Below are 27,072 nucleotides of genomic sequence, written 5' to 3' on the forward strand. Positions count from 1 at the left end.
AGGAGGCAGCATGGAATAGATCTCTTGGACTCTTCCTGACAACTGCCCTTGAATTTAAAAATGTCCAGATATCTGATGGCCATCTTAGCTGTCCTACTATTATCTCCAAAGTGGCAAAACACGACTCCACATCAGTCTCTTCAAATTCAAATGAACCTCGTACACCTGAAGGTCTCAGGAGAATGATTCTAGGTTAGAGAGATAAGGGGTGCTACTGGGTCATACTGGGTAGAGAGAGATTTTCCCTTGCCACTTCAAATTGTCTGCTTTCTCCCTCTCCCTTTGAGCTACTAGCTCAATTTTCAATTTAATTTCAGAGCTGGAATTCTTTTTCCCTTTCAGGTTATCTTGCTTGCTTCCTCTTTCCTTCTCCTGAAATATGAGCTGTAATCTGAGCTTTTCTAGCTTTAAATTGACCAGGGTAGAAGAATTGGAGTCATGATTGAACTCCATCCATATTTAACTGCGCTACACGTAAAATGAGATCTAAATATTCTACCAATGAATGGATCAATTCACTTCTTTTGATTTTGCCATACAATTTTAACTGTTCCTCCCTAGTTACAGTGTTCAATTGTTCTGTGCTAAGATCGGCCAAAGATTCAATGGGTGGGATTTTCCACACCCCACCCCCCAACCCCCGGCATGTTTCGTACCAACAGAGGTGGCCCTCCCTTGTTTCAGTGTTCAATTGTTCTGTGCTAAGGACTGCAAAAGATTCAATGGGTGGGATTTTCCACACCCCCATGGCATGTTTTGTACCAGCAGAGGTGGCCCACCATTGGACGGGGCAGGACCTTCTAGTTCCACTTTTGTCAACGGGGTTTCCTGGTCTGTACATCTGACACCACCAGGAATGGCACAATGGGGATTCGCCATCATCAGGACCAGAAGCTCCCGCCAGTGAGAATGGCCAGAAAATTCCAGCCATTGTTTCAATTCCCTTGCTGAATAAACATCTGGGCATAAACCATGGCCATTTTCTTAGTTTTAGGGAAAAGGAATTTGCTGAGGTAAGTTACTTTTGTTTTAAAATTAGTTCCAGCCACCAATTTTCCTCTTTACTTCCAGTTGATCTTTTTATATCAGATTTGGCTCAGCTCCTAACTTGGTTTCTGGCCAAATTCAAACTGGGTTGATCTCAGACTTGAGCTCCCAATTTTTATTATAATGAGAGGGGTTTTAATTTAAAATAGTCCTAATTTCTCCCTTCACCACCCATCTGTTAACTAAAAGATATTTCTGATTTTTGTTTTCCTCCTTAGTAATGTGATGGCATATTTTTCCAACTCTTCATTTTGGAATGATCCAATCTTCTATTGACAACCCCACAGAAAATTTGAGATAGGTAGAGTGTTAGTTTATATTTACGTACATTACTGGTACAAAAACTAAAATCACATGGGATTCAGGGTGGGCTGGCTCGATGGATACATAACTGGCTTGGTCATAGGAGACAGAGTGTAGCGGTGGAAGGGTGTTTTTCAGAATGGAGATCTGTAGCTAGTGGTGTTCCACAGGGATCAGTGCTGACCTCTGTTTGTTGTATATATAAATGATCTGGAAGAAAATGTGGATGCTCTGATTAGTAAGTTGGCAGATGACATGAAGATTGGTGGAGTTGCTAATAGTGAATTGTGAGAGGATACAACATGATGTAGGTAGATTGGAGACTCAAGCACAGAAATGACAAATACGAGATTATGCATTTTGGAGGATCAAATTTAGGTATGCATTATACTGTAAATGGCCAAACCCTGAGTAACATTAACATCTGGGCATACAGGTCCATAGTTTCCTAAAAGTGGCAACACGGGTGGCCAAGGTGATTAAGAAGGCATATGGTATGCTTGCCTTCATCAGCCGGGGAACTGAGTACAGGAGTTGGGAAATCAAGTTAAAGCTTTATAAAACCTTGGATTAGGCCTCAAGTGGAGTATTGCGGGCAATTCTGATTGCTACACTACCGAAATGAATGTGGAAGTTTTGGAAAGAGTGCAAAGAAGGTTCACCAGGATGTTGCCTGGTCTTGAGAGCAGTGACTATGAGTAGAGGTCGAATAAACTGGGACTGTTTCCACTAAAAAGATGGAGGCTGAGAGTAGACCTGTGTTTTTTATGCAGAGAGTGGTAGGTGCCTGGAATGCACTGTCAGAGGAGGTAGTGGAAGCAAGTGCATTAGCAGCACTTAAGAGGCATCGAGATGGGTACATGAATAGGGAGGGAATAGAGGGTACGGTCCGATTAAAGGCTAAAGATTTTTTAGTTTAGTTAGGGTGTCATGATTAGCTGGGCTTGCGAAGGGGGGGGCGGTGCGTGCTGAAAGGCCTGTTCCTGCACTGTACTTTTGTTTGTTCTTTGTTTGCACCTAAAGCACAGGGAGGGGTGTTGCTTTATAACCCGTGATACATTCATACAATAAAAGGGGAATATGGAACAGCAAGAGATTCAGGGCAAAGACCACAGACAAAATAAGAATTGTTGGGGTGGGGTGGGGAGTTCTCCCAGCTCACTGACTGTTAAAGCAGTACAGTGGGCCAGGGGACTCAAGCAGAGACCCTTTCACGGGCTCCCTGTTGGGCTCCACACCTCTGCACATCTCTGACCACCGGTGCCGTCAACCACACATCAGAAAATCAGTGCGGAGCTGTATAATTTATGGTAATACTGATTTAAATCTAATTAGCGGGCCCGTGAACTGAAGTCTCCCAGCCCGCTAGCCTCTCTCCCATCTCCAGGAGTGTTTCATTGACAGCTGGGTTTACAATAGCTCCCCACTTATAAGAAGCTGGTGGCCTGATCCTGTTGTAGTAAAAGGGGGCCATCAAAGCCCTCCAAGAGGTCGGGGTTAAGGTGGGGGCTGCCTTTTAGGCATTGCCTGCTTGGCAGTGCCAGCCTGGCCTCCTAGCACTGTCCAAGGGGATAAAGTGGCAATGCCAGGGGTCACCTTGGAACTGCCTACCAGGCATCGGGTCGAGGCTGGCCCAGACATGTTCAGTGGGCAGGAACCAGCAACCCAGCCATGGGAATGTCACTGAGGCAGCGATGATGCAGGAGTCACAGGGCTGGCCAATGATCAGACTGGCCAGCAATTGGGAGGCCAGCAGTATGGGCCACTGTGCATGCTGCCAGCCTCTCCAGCTAGAATAAGCCCTGTCAACTGATTTTCTGCGCAATTCAAGCCAGTGCACTCTGATGCACAGAATGTAGGAGATTCATTTTGAAACTCCCACTGAAAAGAACAGCGGGATCTACTCATGTTTTCACACAAATTTGACACTTCGAATTTTTTTGAGCGAATCGCCTTGAAGTATTTCACATGAGTCCTGAATCAAAAGTCCAATTGTGTATTCCTTCAGAGAGGCTGAAGCTAATACTAGGTGATTCTCTTTTCCGGTAGCAATGACTTGCATGATGGGAAAAGCACACACAGATGAATTAATCTTGTTGTAGGCACTGGTACAGAAGTTCAGAAGTTCTCACTGAAACACTGTAGATGAGGGCCAGGCAATTTAAACCTGGATAGATCTCTGGTTCTGCTGCTGTTTGGTTGATGAAAGCTGGCAGGCTGACTCTTTTAGCTTCATAAAGCAACGTAACAGTTTCCAGTAGTTTGGCAGGGGTTGTGGGGAGAAACCCTACTTCTTCTCCTTAGTTTTGACAAAGGATTCTGGTCTGGATTCTTGAGATGGTCAGTGTTGCATCCATTCCTCAATTGATAAATTTACCAGAAGTTTCAGGGTCCTTTGTCCTCGGAGATGGGCCATCTCCATTGGCCAAAGCCTACCTTTGGTAGAATCCTTTTGGATTTTGGTCCCTGCAAGCACAGGGCTGTTAACGTTTCTTCAGGGGTAACAAGATTGTGGCTGCTCTGAATGCCAAGAAGCTTTTGGTGTGCCGGTCATTATCAGCAATGGCTTCAATCATAGAAAAGCATTTGTCCCGTTTAAAGATTTTATAAATTAACTATGCTGATATAAATAGATACATTTATACACACACATACATATATGAGGTAGAGAGATTCTTCCCACTCAGAAAGGACAGCAGACCAGAGGGCACAGCCTCAAGATAAGGGGGGAGCAGTTTAGAACGGAGTTGAGGAGGAACTTCTTCACTCAAAGGGTGGTGAATCTTTGGAATTCTCTGCCCGTTGAAGTGGTGGAGGCTACCTCGCTAAATATATTTAAGACACAGGTAGATAGGTTTTTGGCAGGCAAGGGAATTACGGGTGATGGGGAGAAAGCGGGGAAGTGGAACTGAGCCACTTCAGATCAGCCATGATCTTATTGAATGGCGGGGCAGGCTCAAAGGGCTAGATGGCCTACTCCTGCTCCTATTTCTTATGTTCTTATATATATATATACATACTCTGGGACTATGGGGAGAAACTATTCCCAGTCATGAAAGGATTGAGAATGAGCGGGCACAGATTTAAAGTTATTGGCAAAAGAAGCAAAAACAACATGAGAAAAGACTTTAAACATAGTGAGTGGCTAGGGTCTGGAATGCATTGCCTCGGCACAGTAGAGGCTGCTCCAATTTGAAATACTCAAGTGTGAATTAGATGATTATTCGAAAATAAACCATGTGCATGTTACAGGAAGTAGGCAAGAGAATGGCACTCGATGAAATGTTCATTCCGAGATCTGGTGCAGACATGCTGGACCAAAGGCTTCCTTCTGCACTGTAACAAATTATAAGAACATAAGAACATAAGAAATAGGAGCAGGAGTAGGCCATCTAGCCCTTCGAGCCTGCCCCGCCATTCAATAAGATCATGGCTGATCTGTCGTGGCTCAGTTCCACTTTCCCGCCCTCTCCCCATAACCCTTAATCCCCTCTCTTATCAAGAACCCATCAACCCGCTTCTTAAAAATATTTAGCGAGGCAGCCTCCACCACTTCAACGGGCAGAGAATTCCAGAGATTCACCACCCTTTGAGTGAAGAAGTTCCTCCTCAACTCCGTTCTAAACCGCCTCCCCTTTATCTTGAGGCTGTGCCCCCTAGTCCTACTGTCTTTTTTGAGCGGGAAGAGTCTCTCCACCTCTATCCTATCCATCCCATTCATCATCTTATACGTCTCAATGAGATCTCCCCTCATTCTTCTAAACTCTAACGAGTACAAGCCTTGTGAATTGTCTCCTCCCGAAGCAACCTTGTGGACGACTACTAAGGTGGAATAACTTCTGAATTTCCACAAAAACGCTCACCTTTGGTATAAATGACCATGCATGTCCCTTATGGAGACAAAATCCTGTCTTTACACTGAGAATAGCCTCCATTGTGCTGTGTGGCACAATCACTGAACTAAATGGGATTAAACAGAACTAGGAATTCAAAAATGAGCATCCACAAAGCACTGCAGGCCATTTGCAAAAGAGAACTGTACTCAACTTCAGGGCCAACATGAATGGTTCAATCATTTGAGGGGCTTCCCGCCTCTGATACAGTGCTGCAACCAACTGGTCCGCATGTCTTTTCCAAATCAACTCATTCCTGATCTATATTATGTAGAGTAAGAAGTCTCACAACACCAGGTTAAAGTCCAACAGGTTTATTTGGAATCATGAGCTTTCAGAGTGCTGCTCATATTTCCAAATAAACCAGTTGGTCTTTAACCTGGTGTTGTGAGATTTCTTACTGTGCCCACTCCAGTCCAACACTGGCATCTCCTCATCATGTATTGCATAGGACAAAGGTCCCATTTGTGCAATGGTAGCTGATAACCACTTCTCTCCAGAAGTATAATTCCTAATCAAAGCAAATCCCCCTCTCTGAAAAGTCTTCGGGGGCGATTTTCACAAAAAAATTCTAAGTGTCGAATTTGCATGAAAACTAGAGTAAATCACACAGGTTTTTTCAAAGGGAGTTTAAAAATGAATCTCCCACACCTTATACCTGCTGAGTGCACCAGTGTGAATCACTCTGAAAAGCTGGGGTGCAGCCTATCCCCGCTGGAGGGGCCTAGAACATAAAGCTGAGTGGGCCACTGCACATGCGCAGGCGCTATCGGTGCTGAGATCGGCACATGCGCAGTGTCCCCCATTTGCCGGCCTCCCAAATGTGACCCCCCGCAACGCCAGCTGTGCAACCATCAAACATGCCTGGGCCAGTCCTGATCTCCTGATTCCTGCATCCCCTCCATCCTCCCCTCCCCCCATTTCCTGATCCCCGCCACCCCACGATCCTGTCCCCCATCTCCCGATCCCCTCCCCACTCAGCAGTTCCGACCTCCCTGACCCTCTGCCACTCCGACCCACCCAGCAGGATGACCAGGCTCCATCTGATGGCCAGCCCCGATCGCTGGTCATCATCCTCTGTCAATCAGCCCGAGTGCGAAGTAGCAGCAGGACCCCTGACTCTCACTGATTGCCCCTTTTCCCCCTGACCCCCGCAGAGGCCCTGACCCTCATCAGACTCTGCCCCCATTAGGCCCTGTCCCCTTGGCACTGCCACATGCCTAATGGGTAGTGTCAACAGGCCCCTTGGACATTGGCATTTTGCCCCTTGGACAATGCCAGGGAGCCTAGGTTGGCACTTCCAAGGTGGCAAAGCACAGGAGGCACCCCTGGCACCCAACCATCTGGGGGGCTTCAATTGCCTCCCCTTCACTCCAGTGGGGCTGGGTTTCCAGCTCCGCACAAGTGAGGAACTACTGTAAACCCCGCTGGGGTGGTGAGGTGGGGGGGGGGGGGAATGCTGGTGGGATTTCAGTCCTGGGCCCGCTAATTGCATTGGAATTATATTAGAATTAAGTGCTGCATACACTATGCAGTGCTAGAGTCTCCCAGCCCGCCAAAAAAAATCAGTGTAACAGGATAGGAGGATCACACCCAACTTCACACTTTCTGCTCTTCTGGCTAGCTGTCCCTCTTGGTTCCGTCCAAACACAATTTGCGTTGCCTACTGCCACAGCAGATTAAACGTGGTTCTCAATTTCCGGTTGAACAGCTATGAGGATGGCGAGCACTGGATTGTCACATGTGGCATATTGTGCTACATACTCAGAAATTTATTTATCTGCCACCCTGATGACCGCTCCCCTTGCGACAACTTCAGAGATTATTTCAAGGTCTAAAAAATCATTCCACCAGACCATTCATCACCAAGTGAAACGATGACAACTTCATTCTGATTCTGTGGTGCTTCATATACACAGCTAAATCTTCTGCTACAAACTGGGGTCCATTGTTGCTGACCACTTGTTCCAGATTACCAAACAGGGCAAACATTTCATCACGTTTGTCTATCATTGACTCTGCCATCATGGGCTTCATAGCCACAACCTCCAGCTACTTGGAGTAAGCATTTACTCCCACTGAATCTATCTTTTTACTGGCCCAGCAAAGTCAATTTAGATTCGCTGCCATGGTGATTTGGGTCATTCACACGATCCCGACTTTACTGCAATTTGTGCATCAACATTCAGCCACCGAAAATAGCTTCCTGCTACTTCTTTCAATTCGGACTACCCTCAGGTGCCTTTGGTGCATTTGTTGCAGCAACTTTCCTCTTAATGATGGGATTGATGACTCTCATACCCCATATTAAACATTCATCCAAAACAGAAAACTCCCATTTACGGAACATATACAGCCAAAACTCTGGATGGTTTCTAGAACTAGCTTCCTCTTAGGACTAGGTCTAATGTTTGGCTTATAATCTGTTTGTTCCAGGTGGCATTCCACACCTGGTTAGCAGTTACTGGAAATTTATCTTCCTGTGTGAAGTATATAATTTTGAGATTCCAGCCGGGAGCATCTTTATCTCCAGGCCAAGGTAGCCTTGACAGACCAACCGCATTGTTGTGTTCCTCTGACTGACGGTACCGGTTCTCTTATGGCTAGGCTGACAGCATCAAAGCCCACCTTTGCAAATCAAGCTGCCACCGTGGACAATATCCCAGTGTACGGTCCTAATGGATTTCACCAGTCTACAGTCTGTCAGAAGTACGGTTAGTGACATATACAAAGTGATAAAACTACTTGACACCAAAGACAATGCCCAAGTCTTCTTTTTCCACCTAAGCCTACTTTTACTCAGCTTTGATCTAGAAGCAAATGCTATTGATCTTTCCTCCCCGTTTAGCATGATATGAGACAGGACAGCCCCAACCACATAGGACAAGACGTCGCATACAAGCTTTCAGGTAACTTTGGGTTGAAGTGAACTAGCACTTCCAATCTCCTCAAAGCCTGCTTTACCACCAGGAAGGCCTCCTCACGTTCTTTTGTTCATTTCCATGGCTATCCCTTACCTAGCAACCGGTGGATCTTTTCTACACCATCGCCAGATCTGGAACGAACTTGCTGTAGCAATTATAAGTTCCAAAACCGACCTCAATTGGGACTCATTGTCTGGTCCTGGGGCCTTCACGATGGCCTCCATTTTTTGGACACCTTGTGTAACGCATTGCTGTTAACTACATGACTCAAGTATTCAATGGGGTCCTTGTAGGCTATGCTCATGCAACGCTTTAAGGTATTCTCCAAGTTCTTCAAATACTCCTCCTCTGTCCAACCCATGATGAAGATACTGTCCAGGTAACACTGGATTCCTCTCAGTCCACTCAAGTTTGGTCCATGGGCCTCTGAAACAAAGCCAGAGCTGATGTGATGCCAAACAGATGTCGCTCGTAACAGAACAGGCCCCTGTGTTAGTAGCGGATGTGACTCCTTCATGACCCCCATCTGCAAATAGGCCTGCAATAGTTCCATTTTGGAGAATTTATTTCCCAATGCCAGGCCACTAAATAGGTCCTCTATGAGAGAAAGTGGGTATTGGCCCATGCACACGGCTGGGTTCACCATCACTTTAAAATTCCCACAGATTCTCACTGATCCATGTGATCTCATGACTGGAAAAACTGAGAGTGCTCATTGGCTGGTGGTTGCTGGTTCCAATGCCCCCAGATCCACCAGCCATTCCAATTCAGTCCCCGCCTTAGGCATAATAGCATATGGAATCGGATGTGCCTTTAAGCTTCTTAGACAAGTATTTGGCTTCAGCCATAGTTTAACCTTGACACCCTTCATCTCTCCAAGGGTTCCTCGAAAGACACCCTTATAATTTTCCAAAATGTCTTGTAAACTCTTGTTCGAGTCTTCCAGCCTATAACCTGGAGTGTCCAAATAATGCAGGGCAGTTGTCTTTCACTACATATGGTAACATTTCTGCATAATGGTTCCTCAGCTGTACCTTCATCAGTACATAACCCTTGAGGGAACCACGGTTCTCCCTTTCAGTTCAGGGAGAACCCAGAACCAATCAGCTTCACCTTGTACCAGTTAGGTCAAAGGCTGCCTAATAGGGTCTGACACTGGGGAAACTAATTGCCCAAGGGTCACCTGACCAGTACTCTTAAAAATGGGCAGTCCTCACCCCAAATCCCACACCTACAAATATGATTATCATGGCCAGAATTTTCAAGATAACACTTAATTTTTGCAAAACATTTTTAGAAGCTTACTACCTCGATTAGTGCCAAAACATCAAGTGAGGCTTAGATTTCAAAAATAAATACTTCCAAAAGGATTACATAGACATGTATAAATAAGATAGAACATAATATCCCTTCTGCAACTTGGAAGCTATTAAATAGAACTGACCTTCCAGACAAGCTTGTGTTTCCTTCAGTTTGTCCTTCTGAGCTACTTCTAGCAGTTTGGCTAGCTGGTTGAAAGTGAACACTTTGATGACACGAGTAGAAGCATCAAAAGTCATCAAGGGATTTCCATCTATATTTTCTTTTGACACAACAGTGTTTTTGCTGTGATGACAAAAGAAGGAAATTAAAATAAAAAGTTGCAGATTGTGTATCTTTTTTCATCCAACTCACAATCTAATTGGGCAATGAGTACTACTAATGTCAGAGGATTTAAAACAATAGCAGTTAATACTTTGTGAAAACTACAGAATTGTTTCCAGATAATTGCTGCTATTAGATTGTTAAAATGGTTAGGTATGATTTGAAAACATCAATAAAGATCCAGTTTTTATGTATCAAAGTCCATCACCTACATTAACTATAAGCACTGTTATGTACCCTTGGCAACTAGCTCAAAAAATGAAAATAAACCAGGTATAGAAGCAGATTATCAGCTAGAAAAAGATACCGGGAAAAGGCAGTGGAAAAAATGGTGCATCAATAACCCATAAATTATGGCAAAATTGTTTTGGCCATTGTAATAATTGCAAGGCTCTGCAATTACTTAGCAGGAGAAAGTAATTGATTTATTTATTCAGAAAGTGCTATTTACAAGAGAGGACAACAAAGACCACCATAACTCTGGAGAATCAACTGCCGATCTCAACCACCAATCTCCAATTGCTGACCTTCAACCACTGCAATACAAGCTTGGACTCATACTCCATCTCCACAGAACTGCCACTCTGGCTCCTGAACTTGCATTGTACTACCATGTATCACACTTTACTGCACTAAAAGATCTCCTGCTCTATTGCGCTACAACATCTGCCTCCACATTTTAAGCTCTTTACAAATTTATGAAGAGTCAATTATTTACACAAATAGACAATAAAATGATCTTATAAAATGTTTGGATGATACAGAATAGTCTTTCAAAACTTCAGTCCATCTGGAGATTTCCCACTCCTCCGAGAACATCTCAACTCCCTCCTGGCTGGTTCTGCTCAATTGGCGAACCTGTTTCTCCTATTGCATCAGTCAGGGTCCAATGGTGGGCTTTACTTCTAGCAGCATACAACTACATACTCCAACATAAACCAAGTACCAAAATATCAAATGCAGCTGCTCCAAGCCATTTTCCTCTGCCTCAAACAATATCACCACCAACACAAGAAATAGTGTTAGCCTTCAACATCTTGGATATGTTGCTGGTATCATCAAAGCACATCTAGAATTGGACACAGCCCTGTCCAGAGTAAAGCAGATGGTTTTCTATGGATAGCACTTTGACCTGTTGGAACAATTCAAACTTTTCTAACTCCAAAGACAAATTTAATTGTGAGAATGGAGTGTTACTGTGAGGATCTGGTGTATTCATTCCTGGCCTAACAAGTGGAACATTACTGCAATGTCTTGAGTAGCGCTTAATTGTTTTACAGTTGCAGGAGGTCCAAGAGTGCAGGCATCTGTTCCAGATACCCATGGGAATAACACAAATCCCTTTCTCTAAAATAAACGGTCCCACTGAAACTAGCACTATTGAAAGAATGTTGATATATGATACAAACATTCAGAAACATCTCTGTTTCTCTTTTTCTCATGTGGGCAACATATTTCCTTACTTTTCTTCCTTGAATGTCAATCAAATAGGGAACCGGGCCTCTTCATTATGATTTTCCTGGGGACCCAGGCTGGACCAAATTTAAAGTTCCTAACAAATACTAAGGCCTATCACCCTTAACAGTATCATGATATCCATTTTGTATACCTGGTTTCATTTCCACCTTCACTGCCAAATTTGTAAACACCAAGTCAAGTCTTAGTAGTAATGTGTGGTGTTGTCCTGTCAGTGTGAGGTTATCCACTTTGGCAGTAATAATAGGATGCCAGATTATTACTTGAATGGATGTAAGTTGAGAAAGGTGGATATTCAGCAACACCTTATGTCATCATGCTTCAGTGGCTGAAAGTAAGTGCACAGGTGCAGTAGGCAGTAAAAAAGGCAAATGGTATGTTGGCCTTCATAGTGAGGGGGATTTGAATATAGGAATAGTGAAGTTTTATGGCAATTTTATAGGGCATTGGTGAGGCCACATTTGGAGTATTGTGTGCAGTTTTGGTGTTCTTATCTAATGATGTCCTTGCTATAGAGGAAGGAGAGTGAAGGTTTACCAGGCTGGTTCCTGGCATCACAGGTCTGTCATATGGGGATAGAGTAAGTTGGTTAGGATTGTATTCATTGGAGTTTAAAAGAGTGGGAGGGGATCTCATAGAAACTTAGAAAATTCTAACATGGTTAGACATGGTTGATTCAGAATTATGGTTCCCAATGATGGATGTGTCCAGAACTAGTTTTTAAGTTTAACTTTATTTATTAGTGCCACAAGTAGGCTTACGTTAATACTGCAATGAAGTTATTGTGAAAATTCCCAAGTCACCATACTCTGGCACCTGTTCAGATATGCTGAGAGAGCATTTAGCACCTAACCAGCATGTCTTTCAGACTATGGAAAGAAACTGGAGCACGTGGAGGAAACCTACACAGAAACAGGGAGATTGTGCAGACTCCACACAGTCAATTATCTAAGGCAGGAATTAAACTCAGGTCCCTGGCACTGTAAGGTAACAGTGCTAACCACTGTGCCACCATGCTGCCAAGGGGGTAAACCTTTTAGAGCTGAGGTGAGGAGAAATTTCTTCACTTAGAGGGTAATGAATGTGTGGAAATCACAATCACAAAAAATAGTTGAGAACAAAACGTTGTGTGATTTCAAGAAGAAATTAGACATAGCTCTTTGGATTAAAGGGATCAAGGTATATGGTTGGGGGAGGTGGGTGGTGCGGAATCAGGATATTGAATTTGATGATCAGCCATGATCATAATGAATGGTAGAGTAGGCTCAATGGGCTGAATGGTTTACTCCTGTTTCTAGTATCTATGTTAAGTTAGGAAGAATTCAGCAAGCTTCAATCGTAATGGTGTGCCAGGCTGTTTTTTTTAATCACAGACATGAAAGTCTGGACAGCTCTTTCTACTAAGTCATTTGAGGCTGGTTGATAAGGTGTTGTACACAAATGTTCTGTTCCATTGTTTTTCATAAAATGCTGAAATTCTGCTCCTGTAATGGCAGTTCCGTTACCAGAATCCAAAACTTCTGGCAGGCCATGCACAGCAAAAGTGTGTTGTAGTTTTTCATTCGTTGCGGATTATTGTTTTAATTTCATGAATGCTGAGCCATTTGGAATGGGCATCAATAATGATTAGGAACATAATGCCCATAAAAGGACCAGCAATATGCGCAAGGTCAGCCAGGCCACTCGCATGGGTGCAAGTGAGCTGAAAGAGGTCGTGTTTGTTGTGATTGGCATTTATCACAATACTTTACCAGATTCTCAATATCTTTATCAATGCCTGGCCACCGAAGATAACTTCTTGTGAGCATTTTCATTTTAGTCTGATCTGGGTGAGTTGTGTAATCCTTGTCAGAATGTTCCTCTTGCTGGGCTAGGAACCACTACTCTTGGCTCCCACAGTTCACTCTATCCTCACAGTTTAATTTGTCTTTGTGGAGTTAGAAAGGTCCAAATTTGTCCAACAAGTCGAAGTGCCATCCATGAAAAGCCATCCGCCTTACTCTGGACAGGGCTGGGTCTCTGATATTCCAGATTTGCTTTGATGACATGGCAGGGTATCCAAGAGGTTGAGGGCTAACACTATTTCTTGTAGTATTGCTGGTGGTGATGTTGTTCAAGGCAGAGTAAGATGACTTAGAACATCTGCATTTGATATTTTGGTACTAGGCTTATGTTGGAGCACATAGTTGTAGACTGCTAGATGTAAAGCCCACCATTGGACTCTGGCTGATGCAATAGGAAGAAAAGGTTTGTCTTTGCTTGTGATTGGTAATGATCACAAAGTGGTGCCCGTAAACATACTGGTGGAATTTTTAAACTTTCAACTTTCTCAATTTGGGAGTATTTTCTCTTGTCATTAACGTTCTTAATGCAAAAGTGATGGGCTGTTCTACACTATCTTCAATTCTATGAAACAAAACTACACCTATGCCTACTGGTGAAGCATCACTTATTAAAATTATTTCTTTTTTTCGGTTGAAATGGACCAATAAATCTAAAGGTTGTAAAGCAAATTTAACTTGTTCCAAACTAAGTTGTGATTCACTCCAATACTAATGTTGATTTATGTTTAAGTGTAATCGTGCCAGTAATGTTGATAAATTTGGTATAAATCTGTCATAATTAACTACGCCCAAAAAAAAATTCAGTCCTGACGTTTCTAGGTGCTGGTGCTTTCTTTACAGTTTTTACTTTTTCTTCAAACGAATGTAGCCCCTTGACATCAACTTTAAATCCAAGATAAGTGACTTTATTGGCCCAAAAAGCACACTTTCCTCTTTTAAATCTCATGCTCTATGAATCTCTTGAGCACTTCTTCGAAGTTTGCCAAATGCTCTTCTGGGGAAATGCCTATTAGTAAAACGTCATTTAGGTCTACCGCAACTTTGGATATGTCTTATAATAAACTTTTCACAGTGCATTGAAAAATAGTGCATGCTGAAGACACATCAAAAGATTAACGGGTATATTGAAAAAACTCTTATGGACGTTAATCAGAACAAATTTTCTTGAATCTCATCCGATTCTAGTTGTTGACAAGCACGATTCATGACTAGTTTTGCATGTTAGACGTCCTGCTTACTTTGCATAAAAGATTCTCAAGTTTTGAGATTGGATTTCTGTCCAGCGGGATTGTGCTTGATTGATAGTGAATTTGTAGTCTCCACAAATGTGGACAGTGCATTCTGATTTTAGTATAGGTATGATGGGGGCAGTCCATTCAAAAAGACTGTATTGGCCTTATGATTCCAAATTCTTCCAAACATCTATAAGTTATATCCTGACTTTTTGACGTTAAGCATAAGGCACTGAGAGAGCTCTAAAAAAAAATTGGGATAGCATCAGAATTGATGTAAATTTTAGCCTCAACTCCCTGAAATTTTGGGGTTTTTTTAGAACTTCTTGTGAACTACCATCAGATACACTGAAGATATTTTCAGTACCTGTATCTGAGGTCAACATTGCAGATGTCAGAACAGCTTTGTCAAAGGTCGACCCATGGAAAGTGACTGGCCCAGATGGGGGTACCTGGATGGGCATTCAGATCCTGTGCAGACCAACTGGCGGGGGTATTCGCAGACATCGTCAACCTTTCTATACAACAATCTGAGGTCCCTATCTGCTTCAAGAAAACAACCATCATTCCAGTACCAAAGAAATGCCAGGCAGCATGCTTTAATGACTGTCATCTGACATCCATCATTTTGAAGTGCTTCAAAAGGCTAGTTATGGCACAAATCAGTTCCAGCCTCCCGGACTGCCTGGATCCACTACAGTTCGCCTACTGCCACAACAGGTCCACAGCAGACGCCATCTCCCTGGCCCTGCATTCAACTTTGGAACACCTAGATAACAAAGACACCTATGTCAGACTCCTATTTATTGATTACAGCTCAGCCTTCAACGCCATTGTTCCTACAAAACTCATCTTGAAACTCTGTGGTCTGGGTCTCGACTCCTCCTTCCGTGACTGGATCCTGAACTTCCTAATGCACAGATCACAATCAGTAAGAACATAAAAACATAAGAACATAAGAAATAGGAGCAGGAGTAGGCCATCTAGCCCTTCGAGCCTGCCCCGCCATTCAATAAGATCATGGCTGATCTGTCGCTGCTCAGTTCCACTTTCCTGCTTTCTCCCCATAACCCTTAATCCCCTCTCTTATCAAAAACCCATCAACCCGCGTCTTAAAAATATTTAGCAAGGCAGCCTCCACCACTTCAACGGGCAGAGAATTCCAGAGATTCACCACCCTTTGAGTGAAGAAGTTCCTCCTCAACTCCGTTCTAAACCACCCCCCTTTTATGTTGAGGCTGTGCCCCCGAGTCCTACTGTCTTTTTTGAGCGGGAAGAGTCTCTCCACCTCTATCCTATCCATCCCATTCATCATCTTATACGTCTCAATGAGATCTCCCCTCATTCTTCTAACCTCTAACAAGTACAAGCCCAGTTTATTCAGCCTCTCCTCATAGCTCAACCCCCTCAACTCCGGTATCAGCCTAGTAAACCTCCTCTGCACTCCCTCCAAGGCCAAAATATCTTTGCGCAGGTGCGGCGCCCAAAACTGCACACAGTACTCCAGCTGCGGCCTCACCAATGCCCTATACAGCTGCAGCAAGACCTCCCTACTTTTATATTCAATCCCCCTCGCTATGAAGGCCAGCATCCCATTTGCCTTCCTGACCACCTGCTGCACCTGCAAGCTGGGTTTTTGCGACTCATGCACAAGGACCCCGAGGTCCCTCTGCACCGTCGCCTGCTGCAGTTTTTCACCCCGTAAGTAATAGTCCTTCCTACCATTCTTCCTACCAAAGTGGACCACCTCACACTTGCCAACATTAAATTCCATTTGCCATTTCCTGGCCCATTCGCCCAGCCTATCTAGATCCTTCTGCAGACTCTCCACACCCTCCGCACAATTTGCCGTTCCCCCAATCTTGGTGTCATCAGCAAATTTCGACACCCTACACTCGGTTCCCTCCTCCAGATCATCTATATAAATGGTAAAAAGCTGAGGCCCCAGCACCGACCCCTGGGGCACTCCACTAGTCACCATCCGCCAATCCGAATAGCACCCATTGACCCCCACTCTCTGCCTCCTATTTGACAACCAATCCTCTATCCATGCTAACACCCTACCCCCAACTCCATGTCCCTCGACCTTCTGCAATAACCTCTTGTGAGGTACTTTGTCAAACGCCTTCTGAAAATCTAGAAAGACCACATCCACCGGCTCTCCTCTATCCACCGCCCTAGACACATCCTCATAGAACTCCAGTAAATTTGTCAGACACGACTTCCCTTTAATGAAACCGTGCTGCGTCTGCTCTATCAAGCAATTCCCTTCAAGATGCCTCGCAATTTCCTCCTTAATGACAGATTCTAACATTTTACCTACCACAGACGTTAAACTAACCGGCCTATAATTCCCCGCCTTTTGCCTGGCACCCTTCTTAAACAACGGCGTAACATTAGCCGTTTTCCAATCATCCGGCACTTCCCCGGAATCCAGCGACGTCTGGAAAATAACCACCAAGGCATCCACTATCACCTCCGCCATTTCTTTCAGAACCCTTGGATGCATTCCATCCGGTCCTGGGGACTTGTCCACAATCAGCCCCTCCAGTCTGTCGAGCACCGCCTCTCTAGTAACAGTAATGTCATTAAGACCCTCCAGTCCTACCACCTTTCCATCGCTAACACCCGGCAAATTATTCACGTCCTCCTCCGTGAAGACAGAAACAAAAAAGTTATTCAATACCTTAGCCATATCCTCATCCCCTACCACTAGGTCCCCTTTCTCATCCTCTAAAGGACCAACATTCACCCTAGCCAGCCTCTTCCTTTTTATATATTTATAAAAACTCTTGCTATCCTTTTTTATATTAAGCGCTAGCCCAGCTTCATAGTTTCTCCTACCCTTCTTTATCAACTTCTTTGTCAATCTTTGTTGACATTTAAACCTCTCCCAATCCTCTTCTCGCCCACTACTCTTAGCTACTCTAAATTCCTCCGCTTTTAATTTAACACTTTCCTTCACCTCCTTCGTTATCCACGGCTTATTACCTCTCTTCCTACTATCTTTTTTGACCATCGGAATAAATTTCCGCTGAGCACCAAGAAAGATCTCCTTAAAGATCCTCCACTGCTCCTCAACAGACCCTCCCTCCAACGTGCTCCCCCAGTCCACATTTGCCAATTCTTCTCTCATCCTACCGTACTCCCCTCTATTCAAACAGAGGACGCGTGTCCGGGAACCCACTTTCTCCTCCTCCATCTGCACCAGAAACTCCACCATACAATGATCACTCTCCCCAAGAGGATCCTTCACCACAAGGATAGGCAGCAACACCTCCTCCACAATAATCCTCAACACTGGTGCCCCAAAAGGCTATGTTCTCAGCCCGCTACTATACTCCTTATACACCCATGATTGTGTGGCCAAATCCCCCTCCAACTTGATTTTCAAGTTTGCTGACAACACCATCGTATTGGGTCGAATCTCAAAGAATGAAGAGGCAGAGTACAGGAATGAGATAGAGAATCTGGTGAACTGGTGCGGTGACAATAATCTCTCCCTCAATGTCAAAAAAGCAAAGGAGATTGTCATCGACTTCAGGAAGCATAGAGGAGAAAGCGTAGAGCAGCATGTCACTGTCCACATCAACGGGGACAAAGTAGAAAGGGTCGAGAGCTTCAAGTTTTTAGGTGAAGATCACCAACAACCTGTCTTGGTCCCCCCATGCTGACCATATAGTTAAGAAAGCCCACCGACCTTGGTACCTTCTCAAGACATGAAGGAAATTTGGCATATCAGCTACGACTCTCACCAACTTTTACAGATCACCATAGAAACATTCTTTCTGGTTGTATCACAGCTTGGTATGGCTCCTGCTTTGCCCAAGACTGCAAGAAATTACAAAGGTCATGACTGTAGCCCAACTCATCACGCAAAGCAGCCTCCCATCCGTTAACTCTGTCTACACTTCCCACTGCCACGGCAAAGCAGCCAGCATAATTAAGGACCCCACGCACCTCTCTTCTACCTTCTTCCACTAGGAGAAAGATGCCAACCGACTCAAGAACAGCTTCTTCTCTGCTGCCACCAGACTTTTGAATGGATCCACCTTGCACTAAGTTGATCTTTTTCTTCACCCTACCTATGATTGTAACACTACATTCTGCACTCTTTCATTTCCTACTCTATGAATGGCATGCTTTTTTCTGTACAGCACGCAAGAAACAATGCTTTTCATTGTAGGCTAATATATGTGATAATAACAAATCAAATCAAATAAATCAAAGATGTCTCACCAATTTAGCTTTACTTGACGTCACCAATCTCGTCCCCTGAGAATAGGCTCTTGCCATTTTGCAACAATGATCGGCAGTTGAGTAGACTGCTGCTGCTAAGTTACTGATGCAGATGTAGTTCCCAAAATTTTCAGGATTTCCCCCTTAATGTAAGACTAAGCTAATTGCTGAATTACTTAAGGGATTGAACTCTGCCTTGAAGGTATTTAAATGTTTGCTTCCCTAAGATGGTGACAGAAGTACCGTTATCTATTTCCAAGCTTAATGGTCACCATTAACCGAAGGTAATGTTCCAGCAGGATCTGATTTACTCCTTTTAACATTATTCAATTGATTTATCTCAGATTCCTCTTCTGACTCATATTCTATATAACGTACTGCAGTCCAGTTCTTCTCTTGTTTAAACATACCCTATTTGACTCGGATGTGGCCTTTCCAACTGTTCAGTTTAGTTTATTTATTAGTGTCACAAGTTGGTTTACATTAACACTGCAGTGAAGTTACTATGAAAATCCCCTAGTTGCTACAGTCCGGTGCCTGTTTGGGTACACTGAGGGAAAATTTAGCATGGCCAATGCACCTTACCAGTCTTTTGGACTGTGGAAGAAACCAGAGCACCCGGAGGAAACACATGCAGACAAAGGGAGAATGTGCAGACTCGCAACAGACAGTGACCCAAACCAGGAATTGAACCCAAGTTCATGGCACCGTGAGACAGTGCTAACCACTATGCCATCTGCAGCTAAATCAGATAGAATCCCGAAACTTACATTTTCCCTAAGAGTGATCTCCCCCACACCTATAACATTTGTCAGAAATTCTGGTTTGCTGACCCGTTTTCTTTTTCTTCTGTTCCCTGCCTTACTCATTGAGTTTCTGTTCTGTCCCTTCTGCACCATCAATTCTGTTCTTCCGACTTTCCAAAGTTTTGTGCCATAGCTAATTCACCTCACTTGTATGCATGCACTGTAATTCAACAGCACCTCTCTCCATACTTTCAATCGCCTGAACTATTTCCATGGCTTTCTCTGAGGAAATCTTATCCTTTGTCAATAGTTTTTTTTTGTATATACAGAGAAAGTAGAAAAGAACTCAAACAGGGAGTTAGAAGGGCAAAAAGGGGTCACGAAATGTCCTTGGCAGACAGGATTAAGGAGAATCCTGGGGCATTTTATACATACGTTAGGAACAAGAGAGTTGTCAGGGAAAGAATCAGACCTCTCAGGGACAAAGAAGGGGAATTATGCTTAGAACCCAAGAAAGTAGGTGAGATCCTAAATGAATACGTTGCATCAGTATTCACAAAGGAGAGGGACATGTTGACTGGTAATGTCTCAGAGGGATGTGTTGACCCGTTAGAAAAAATCTCAATTACAAGGGAGGAAGAGTTAGGTTTTTTGGGAAACATTAAGACAGACAAATCCCCAGGGCCTGATGGCATCTATCCTAGACTGCTCAGAGAGACGAGAGATGAAATTGCTGGGCCTCTAACAGAAATCTTTGTCTCTTCACTGGACACAGGTGGGATCCCAGAGGATTGGAGGATCGCAGATGTGGTCCCGTTATTTAAGAAGGGTAGCAAGGATAACCCGGGAGCTTGACATCCGTGGTAGGGATGTGGAGAAGATTCTTAGAGATAGGATATATACACATTTAGAACTGAATAATCTCATTAGAGTCATAGAGGTTTACAGCATGGAAACAGGCCCTTCAGCCCAACTTGATTGTGCCATCCTTTTTTTTAAATCCCTAAGATAATCCCAATTGCCTGCATTTGGCCCATATTCCTCTATACCCATCTTACCCATGTAACTGTATAAATGCTTCTTAAAACACAAAATTGTACCCGCATCTACTACTACCTCTGGCAGCTTGTTCCAGACATTCACCACCCTCTGTGTGAAAAAATTGCCACTCTGATAGATAGCATGGTTTTGTACGAGGGAGGTCATGCCTCACAAATTTGGTTGAGTATTTTTGAGGGGGTGACAAAAATGATTGATGAGGGAAGGGCCGTGGATGTCATCTATATGGATTTTAGTAAAGCGTTTGACAAGGTCCCTCATGGTAGGCTGCTGCAAAAGGTTAAATCTCACGGGATAAAAGGTGAGCTAGTGAGATGGTTGGAGAACTGGCTTGGCCATAGAAGACAGAGGGTAACAGTGGAGGGGTCTTTTTCCAGTTGGAGGTCTGTGACTAGTGGTGTTCCGCAGGACTCTGTACTGGGACCTCTGCTGTTTGTGGTATATTGCTGTTGTTCGTCCATCGTCATCGATGAGGACCTCAACACCATTAGTCATTTTGAGGCTGGTTGCAGTGTGTCCGAAGATGACTGATCAGGCCAATTCGGGCACGGAATGTCCTGGCACATATTGGACACTGTAGTTGTGCTGGTGGCTCTGGACATGCGCAGCTCGCGCTTAAGTTGTGCTTCACTTTGCTTCGTGAGCTTGACAGCCTTTGTGGATGAGGCAGCGCCAGGTAGGGCGGTTTTGTGCCAGCGTTTCTCAGGTAGTTGTATCAATGTCAAGTGACTTCAGGGAAGCTTTGAGTGTGTCTTTGAAACATTTCTTCTGCCCTCCATGCAAGCATCTTCCAGCAGAGAGTTCCCCAAAAAGGAGCTGCTTGGTATGTGCTTATCTGACATACGGATGATATGACCTGACCACGGGGTCTGCGCTCTCATCAGCAGTGTGTGGACTGATGGTAGACTTGCTCTAGAGAGAACTTCAGTGTCTGGTACTTTGTCTTGCCATCTGATGCATAATATTCTGCGAAGACCAGTCATGTGGAAGTGTTTGAGCTGTCTTGCATGCCTTCAACAGACAGTCCACGTTTCACAGGCTTACAGAAGGGTAACGAGTACCACGCACATTAGACTTTCAGTTTTGTTGCTGGGCTGATTCCTCAACGTTCCCATACAGTGGAGCGCAGTCTACCAAAAGCAGAACTTGCCTTTGCTATTCTGCAGTTAACTTCTGCATCAATAGTCACTGCTTGGGACAGGGTGCTGCCAAGATAAGTGAACTGGTCCACTGTCTGTAGTTCCGGCCCCTTGATTGTGATTATGGGTTCTGTGTACGGTGCATGAGGAGCAAGCTGGTGCATGACTTTGGTCTTTTTAATGTTGATGGTGAGTCCAAAGTTGTCACAAGCCATGGAAAATTCGTCCATACTGACTTGCATCTCTGGCTCTGAGCCAGCATACAGGGTGCAGTCATTGGCAAAGAGGAAATCTCTCAGAACAGTCTCTTTCACTTCGGTAATAGCTTGAAGTCTCCTCAGGTTGAAAAGCTTCCCACCCACTCTGTACTTGAGACTGATTCCAGCAACACTTTCCTGGAAGGCATCATTCAGCATGGCAGTAAACATCATGCTGAACAGTGTGGATGCGAGCACACAGCTCCGTTTGATGCCACTGATGACTGGGAATGCCTCAGAGGATTCTCCGCCATCCAGTACTCTGGCCATCATGCCACCTTGGAACTGGCGTACCATGTGAATGAATTTGGGGGGGCAGCCAAACTTTGACATGATCCTCCACAGGCCTTGTCGGCTTACAGTATCGAAGGCTTTCGCGAGGTCAACAAAAGGTTGTGCAGAGCTCGCGATTCTGCTCCTGACACTTCTCCTGAAGTTGACGCGCAGCAAAAATCATGTCAGTAGTCCCACGACCTTTGTGGAAGCCACACTGTGACTCTGGGAGCAGGCCCAGCTCCAGATAAGTGACCAGACGATTTAGCAGGGCTTTTCCTGTGATGGAGAGCAGTGAGATTCCTCAGTGGTTGTTGCATACTTCCTGTTGCCCTTCCTCTTGTAGAGGTGTACGAAGGAAGCATCTTTAAGTTCCTGAGGAATGGATCCTTGCTTCCAAAAGGACTGGAACAACTCGGTAAGCTTCTCGGTAGGTGCCGGACCAGCAGCTTTATAGATCTCTACGGGTATGGCATGTGCCCCTGGGGCTTTGCCACTGGATAGCTGGCTGACCATCTGTACTCAGGAGGGGGGAACTCCTGAGAGATTGAGGTCCATAGAGTGTTGAGGGCTTCTTAGAACCGTTTCAAGTCGTTTCTGTCAGCATATCGCTGTATTTCATCTGCCTTGGCACGCAGCCAGGCATCCTGCATTTTATGCAGTATATTCTGGACTGTTCTGCGAGCACTAGTAAAAGCATTTTTCTTGGCAGCTGAATATGGGTTGTTCTGACAGGCCCAATGAAGACGGTGCTTTTCAACAAGTAGAGCCTGTATCTCCTCATCATTCTCATCAAACCAATCATGCTGCTTGCGGGTGGGGGGCCTGAGGGTCTTCAGCGCAGATGTATAGATAGCATCCCTGAAGCATTCCCAGTCGTCCTCAGCACTGCCTGCGAGGTGTAGGTCAGCAAGCTTGATTTCTAAGTCTTCAGCCAGTGTTGAAGCTATGCTGGGGTTCTTTAGCTTGGCTGCATTGATTCTTTTCATAACTTTGCTTCCTTGTGGTCGCCTCTTGGGTCTCACGTGGAGCCTCATTTTGGAGACAATGAGCCTGTGATCTGTTGAGCAGTCAGCACCACACATGGCCTTGGTTACTCTGAAATCCTGCTTTTCTCCTGACAATGACATAGTCGATAAAATACCAATGCTTAGAGCAGGGGTGCATCCAGGAGGTCTTGTTGAGGGGAGGCAGAAGGAAGGCTGTGTTGGTGATGAGGAGGTCGTGTGCTGCACAGGTCTTCAGTAAGAGTAGGCCATTACTGTTACACTAGCCCATTCCATGCCTCCCAATGACTCCCTACTAGATTGCACAGTCACACCCTGCATTGAAATCGCCAAGAAAGATCAGCTTGTCGGTACTGCTCACTGCTGACAGTAGGGCGTCTAGTTCTTCATAGAACTTGAGATTCAAGACGAGATGAGTCTGGGTTGCTCATTGTGGGGGCATAGGCGCTGATCAGGGTGGCTTGAATTCTGTTCTGTAGCGGAAGCTGTAATGTCATAAGCTGGTTGTTCACACCCTTGGGTACATAGAACATAACAGCACAAACAGGCCCTTCGGCCCACAAGTTGCGCTGATCACATCCATACCTACCAAGCTGTAGAACTATCTGTAACTCCCAATCCCATTAGATCCCATATACTCATCCAGAAGTCTTTTAAAAGACCCCAGTGAGTTCGTCTCTACCACCACTGACGGCAGCCGATTCCACTCACTCACCACCCTCTGAGCGAAAAACTTACCCCTAACATCTCCCTAACTAGCCTGACTAGGGAGGGGGCTATACTGGATTCAGTGTTGGGTAATGAGCCGGGGCAGGTGGTTGAGGTTGAGGTAGGCGAACATGTGGCTAACAGTGACCACAAGTCCGTCTACTTTAGGATAAAAATGGAAAGGGATGAGTGCCGTCCGAAGGGGAGGGTGCTGAACTGGGGGAAGGCGAGCTATAGCCGGATTAGGAGGGAGCTGAAGGACACTGATTGGGAGGGGTTGTTAGCTGGCAAGTCCACGGTTGGTAAGTGGGAGGCTTTCAAAGGCAAACTGATAATGTTGCAGGAAAGGCATGTGCCAGCAAAGAGGAAGGATGGGAAAGGCAGGATTAGAGAGCCGTGGATTACAGAGAGTGTGGAAGACTTGGTCAGGAAGAAGAGGGAGGCATATGTTAGGTTGAAACAACTGGGAACGGAGACTGTGCTGGAGGAATATAGAGAGAGTAGGAGGGAGCTAAAAAGGGAAGTTAGAAGGGCGAAACGAGGGCATGAAATGGCTTTGGCTGATAGGATTAAGGGAAATCCAAAGGCATTTTACTCTTATATTAGGAGCAAGAGAGTGGTTAGAGGGAAAATTGGTCCTCTTAGGGACAAAGGAGGGGAGCTATGTATCGAGTCTGAGGGAATGGGGGAGATCCTGAATGAATACATTGCATCGGTATTCACGAAGGAGAGGGGCTTGGTGTTGTGTAATGTCTTGGAGGGAGCAGTAGATCAGTGGAAGGAAATATCCATTATGTGGGAGGAAGTGCTAAGGCTTTTAGGTAGCATAAAAACGGATAAAGCTCCGGGGCCTGATGGTATTTATCCCAGACTGCTTAGGGAGGTGAAAGATGAAATTGCTGGGCCTCTGACGCAAATCTTTGTCTCTTCCTTGGACACAGGTGAGGTCCCAGAGGACTGGAGGGTAGCTAATGTGGTACCGCTGTTTAAAAAGGGCAGTAGGGGTAACCCTGGTAATTACAGACCAGTGAGTTTGACATCGGTGGTAGGAAAATTATTGGAAAAAATTCTTAGGGATAGGATGTATGAGCATTTGGAGCGTTGCGATCTGATTAGGGATACGCAACGTGGCTTTGTTCGGGGGAGGTCTTGCCTTACGAATCTGGTAGAATTCTTCGAGGAGGTGACAAAAACAGTTGACGATGGGTGAGCTGTTGATGTCATCTATATGGATTTCAGTAAGGCGTTTGACAAAGTCCCTCACGGTAGGCTGGTAGAAAAGGTTAAGGCACATGGGATACAAGGACAGGTAGCTAGGTGGATTGAAAACTGGCTGGGCAATAGGAAACAGAGAGTGGTAATGGAAGGGTCCTTTTCTGGCTGGAGGTCAGTCACCAGTGGTGTGCCGCAGGGCTCAGTACCGGGACCTCTCCTCTTTGTAGTAAATATAAACGACTTTGAAGAGGGCGTACGTGGTGTGATCAGCAAGTTTGCGGATGACACCAAGATGGCAGGATTGGCAGATACTGAGGAGGACTGTCAGGTGACACAGCAGGATATAGATAGGTTGGTATATTGGGCAGATAGATGGCAGATGGAATTTAATCCTGACAAATGCGAGGTGATGCATTTTGGAAGGAATAATGCAGGGAGGAGTTACATGATAAAAGGTAGACCGATTAAGAGTATAGAAATACAGAGGGACCTGGGAGTGCAGGTGCACAAGTCTCTGAAGGTCTCAACACAGGTAGAGAAGGTTGTGAAGAAAGCTTATGGAATGATAGCCTTTATAGGAAGGGGTATAGAGTATAAGAGCTGCCGTCTAATGCTTCAGTTGTACAGAATGTTGGTTAGACCACATTTGGAGTACTGCGTCCAGTTCTGGTCACCTTACTACCGGAAGGACATGGAGACCCTGGAGAGGGTGCAGAGGAGGTTTACCAGGATGTTGCCTGGCATGGAAGGACTGAGTTACGAGGAAAGGCTGGAGAAACTGGGGCTCTTCTCCTTAGAAAGACGGAGATTAAGGGGGGATCTAACATAAGAACATAAGAGATAGGAGCAGGAGTAGGCCATCTAGCCCTTCGAGCCTGCCCCGCCATTCAATAAGATCATGGCTGATCTGTCGCTGCTCAGTTCCACTTTCCCGCTTTCTCCCCATAACCCTTAATCCCCTCTCTTATCAAAAACCCATCAATCCGCGTCTTAAAAATATTTAGCGAGGCAGCCTCCACCACTTCAACGGGCAGAGAATTCCAGAGATTCACCACCCTTTGAGTGAAGAAGTTCCTCCTCAACTCCGTTCTAAACCGCCCCCCTTTTATCTTGAGGCTGTGCCCCCTAGTCCTACTGTCTTTTTTGAGCGGGAAGAGTCTCTCCACCTCTATCCTATCCATCCCATTCATCATCTTATACGTCTCAATGAGATCTCCCCTCATTCTTCTAAACTCTAACGAGTACAAGCCCAGTTTATTCAGTTAGAGATGTATAAAATAATGAAGGAAATAGATAGAGTCAACAGTAGTAGGCTTTTCCATAGATTGGGGACAATTACGAGAGGTCACGATCTAAGGGTGAGGGGGGAGAAGTATAATTTGGATACGAGAGGAAGGTTTTTCACGCAGAGGGTCGTGGGCGTATGGAACGCGCTACCAAGTAGGATGGTGGAGGCAGGCATGTTGGACTTGTTTAAGGTTTACTTAGATAGACACATGAGCGAAACAGGGATGGAGGATTATAGTAGAGGGTATTAAATAGGGTCAGAGCCTCGGGACGACACCGGAAATGTAGTATTACATGTTAATGTTTTGTCTTTTTATTCCACAGGTGTCAGTCCACCTTGTTGTCAAACGAGGGGCATGCACACGGTGGGTCGTGCGTGGGCTGCTCTTGGAGGTTCTGAGAGTGGCCTAGTACTTTGTGTCGTTGTGTATGCTTAATCCTGGACCAGCAGACGGGCACCGCAACAGCTGTGCAGATACATGGATTTGGGCCTGTGTCTGTGGGAGTTTGCGCATTCTCCCTGTGGTTGCGTGGGTTTCCTCCAGGTGCTCCAGTTTCCTCCCACACCCCAAAGATGTGCTCTTAGGCTGATTGGTGTACCAAATTGACACTATTCTCCCCTGAATCTGGCTACATTAGGGGTTCCATTTACATACACACAGGGCAGGGTAGGCGTAGGAAGACGTGGCGGTGCGGGCTCATTGGGCCGAAGGGCCTGTTTCCCGTGCTGGGTTGTTCTTTGTTCTTTGTATCTCCTCTGTACTTGCTTCCCAGCACCT

At 45.0% G+C, this 27,072-nt stretch overlaps 1 protein-coding gene across 2 annotated transcripts in view; it reads right to left on the bottom strand.

Annotated features, from left to right (window-relative positions):
• Nucleotides 1–27,072, bottom strand: part of odad2 (outer dynein arm docking complex subunit 2) — a 271,432-nt gene that overhangs the window by 238,432 nt on the left and 5,928 nt on the right. For both annotated transcript variants that reach the window (XM_080217382.1, XM_080217373.1), the window contains exon 3: nt 9,612–9,772. In XM_080217382.1, coding sequence (XP_080073508.1) covers nt 9,612–9,772 — 161 coding nt within the window. The remainder of the gene's footprint in view (nt 1–9,611; nt 9,773–27,072) is intronic.

The sequence above is a fragment of the Carcharhinus amblyrhynchos genome, chromosome 2 (genome assembly GCF_965287045.1).
Source record: "Carcharhinus amblyrhynchos chromosome 2, sCarAmb.v2.hapA, whole genome shotgun sequence".
NCBI lineage: Eukaryota > Metazoa > Chordata > Chondrichthyes > Carcharhiniformes > Carcharhinidae > Carcharhinus > Carcharhinus amblyrhynchos.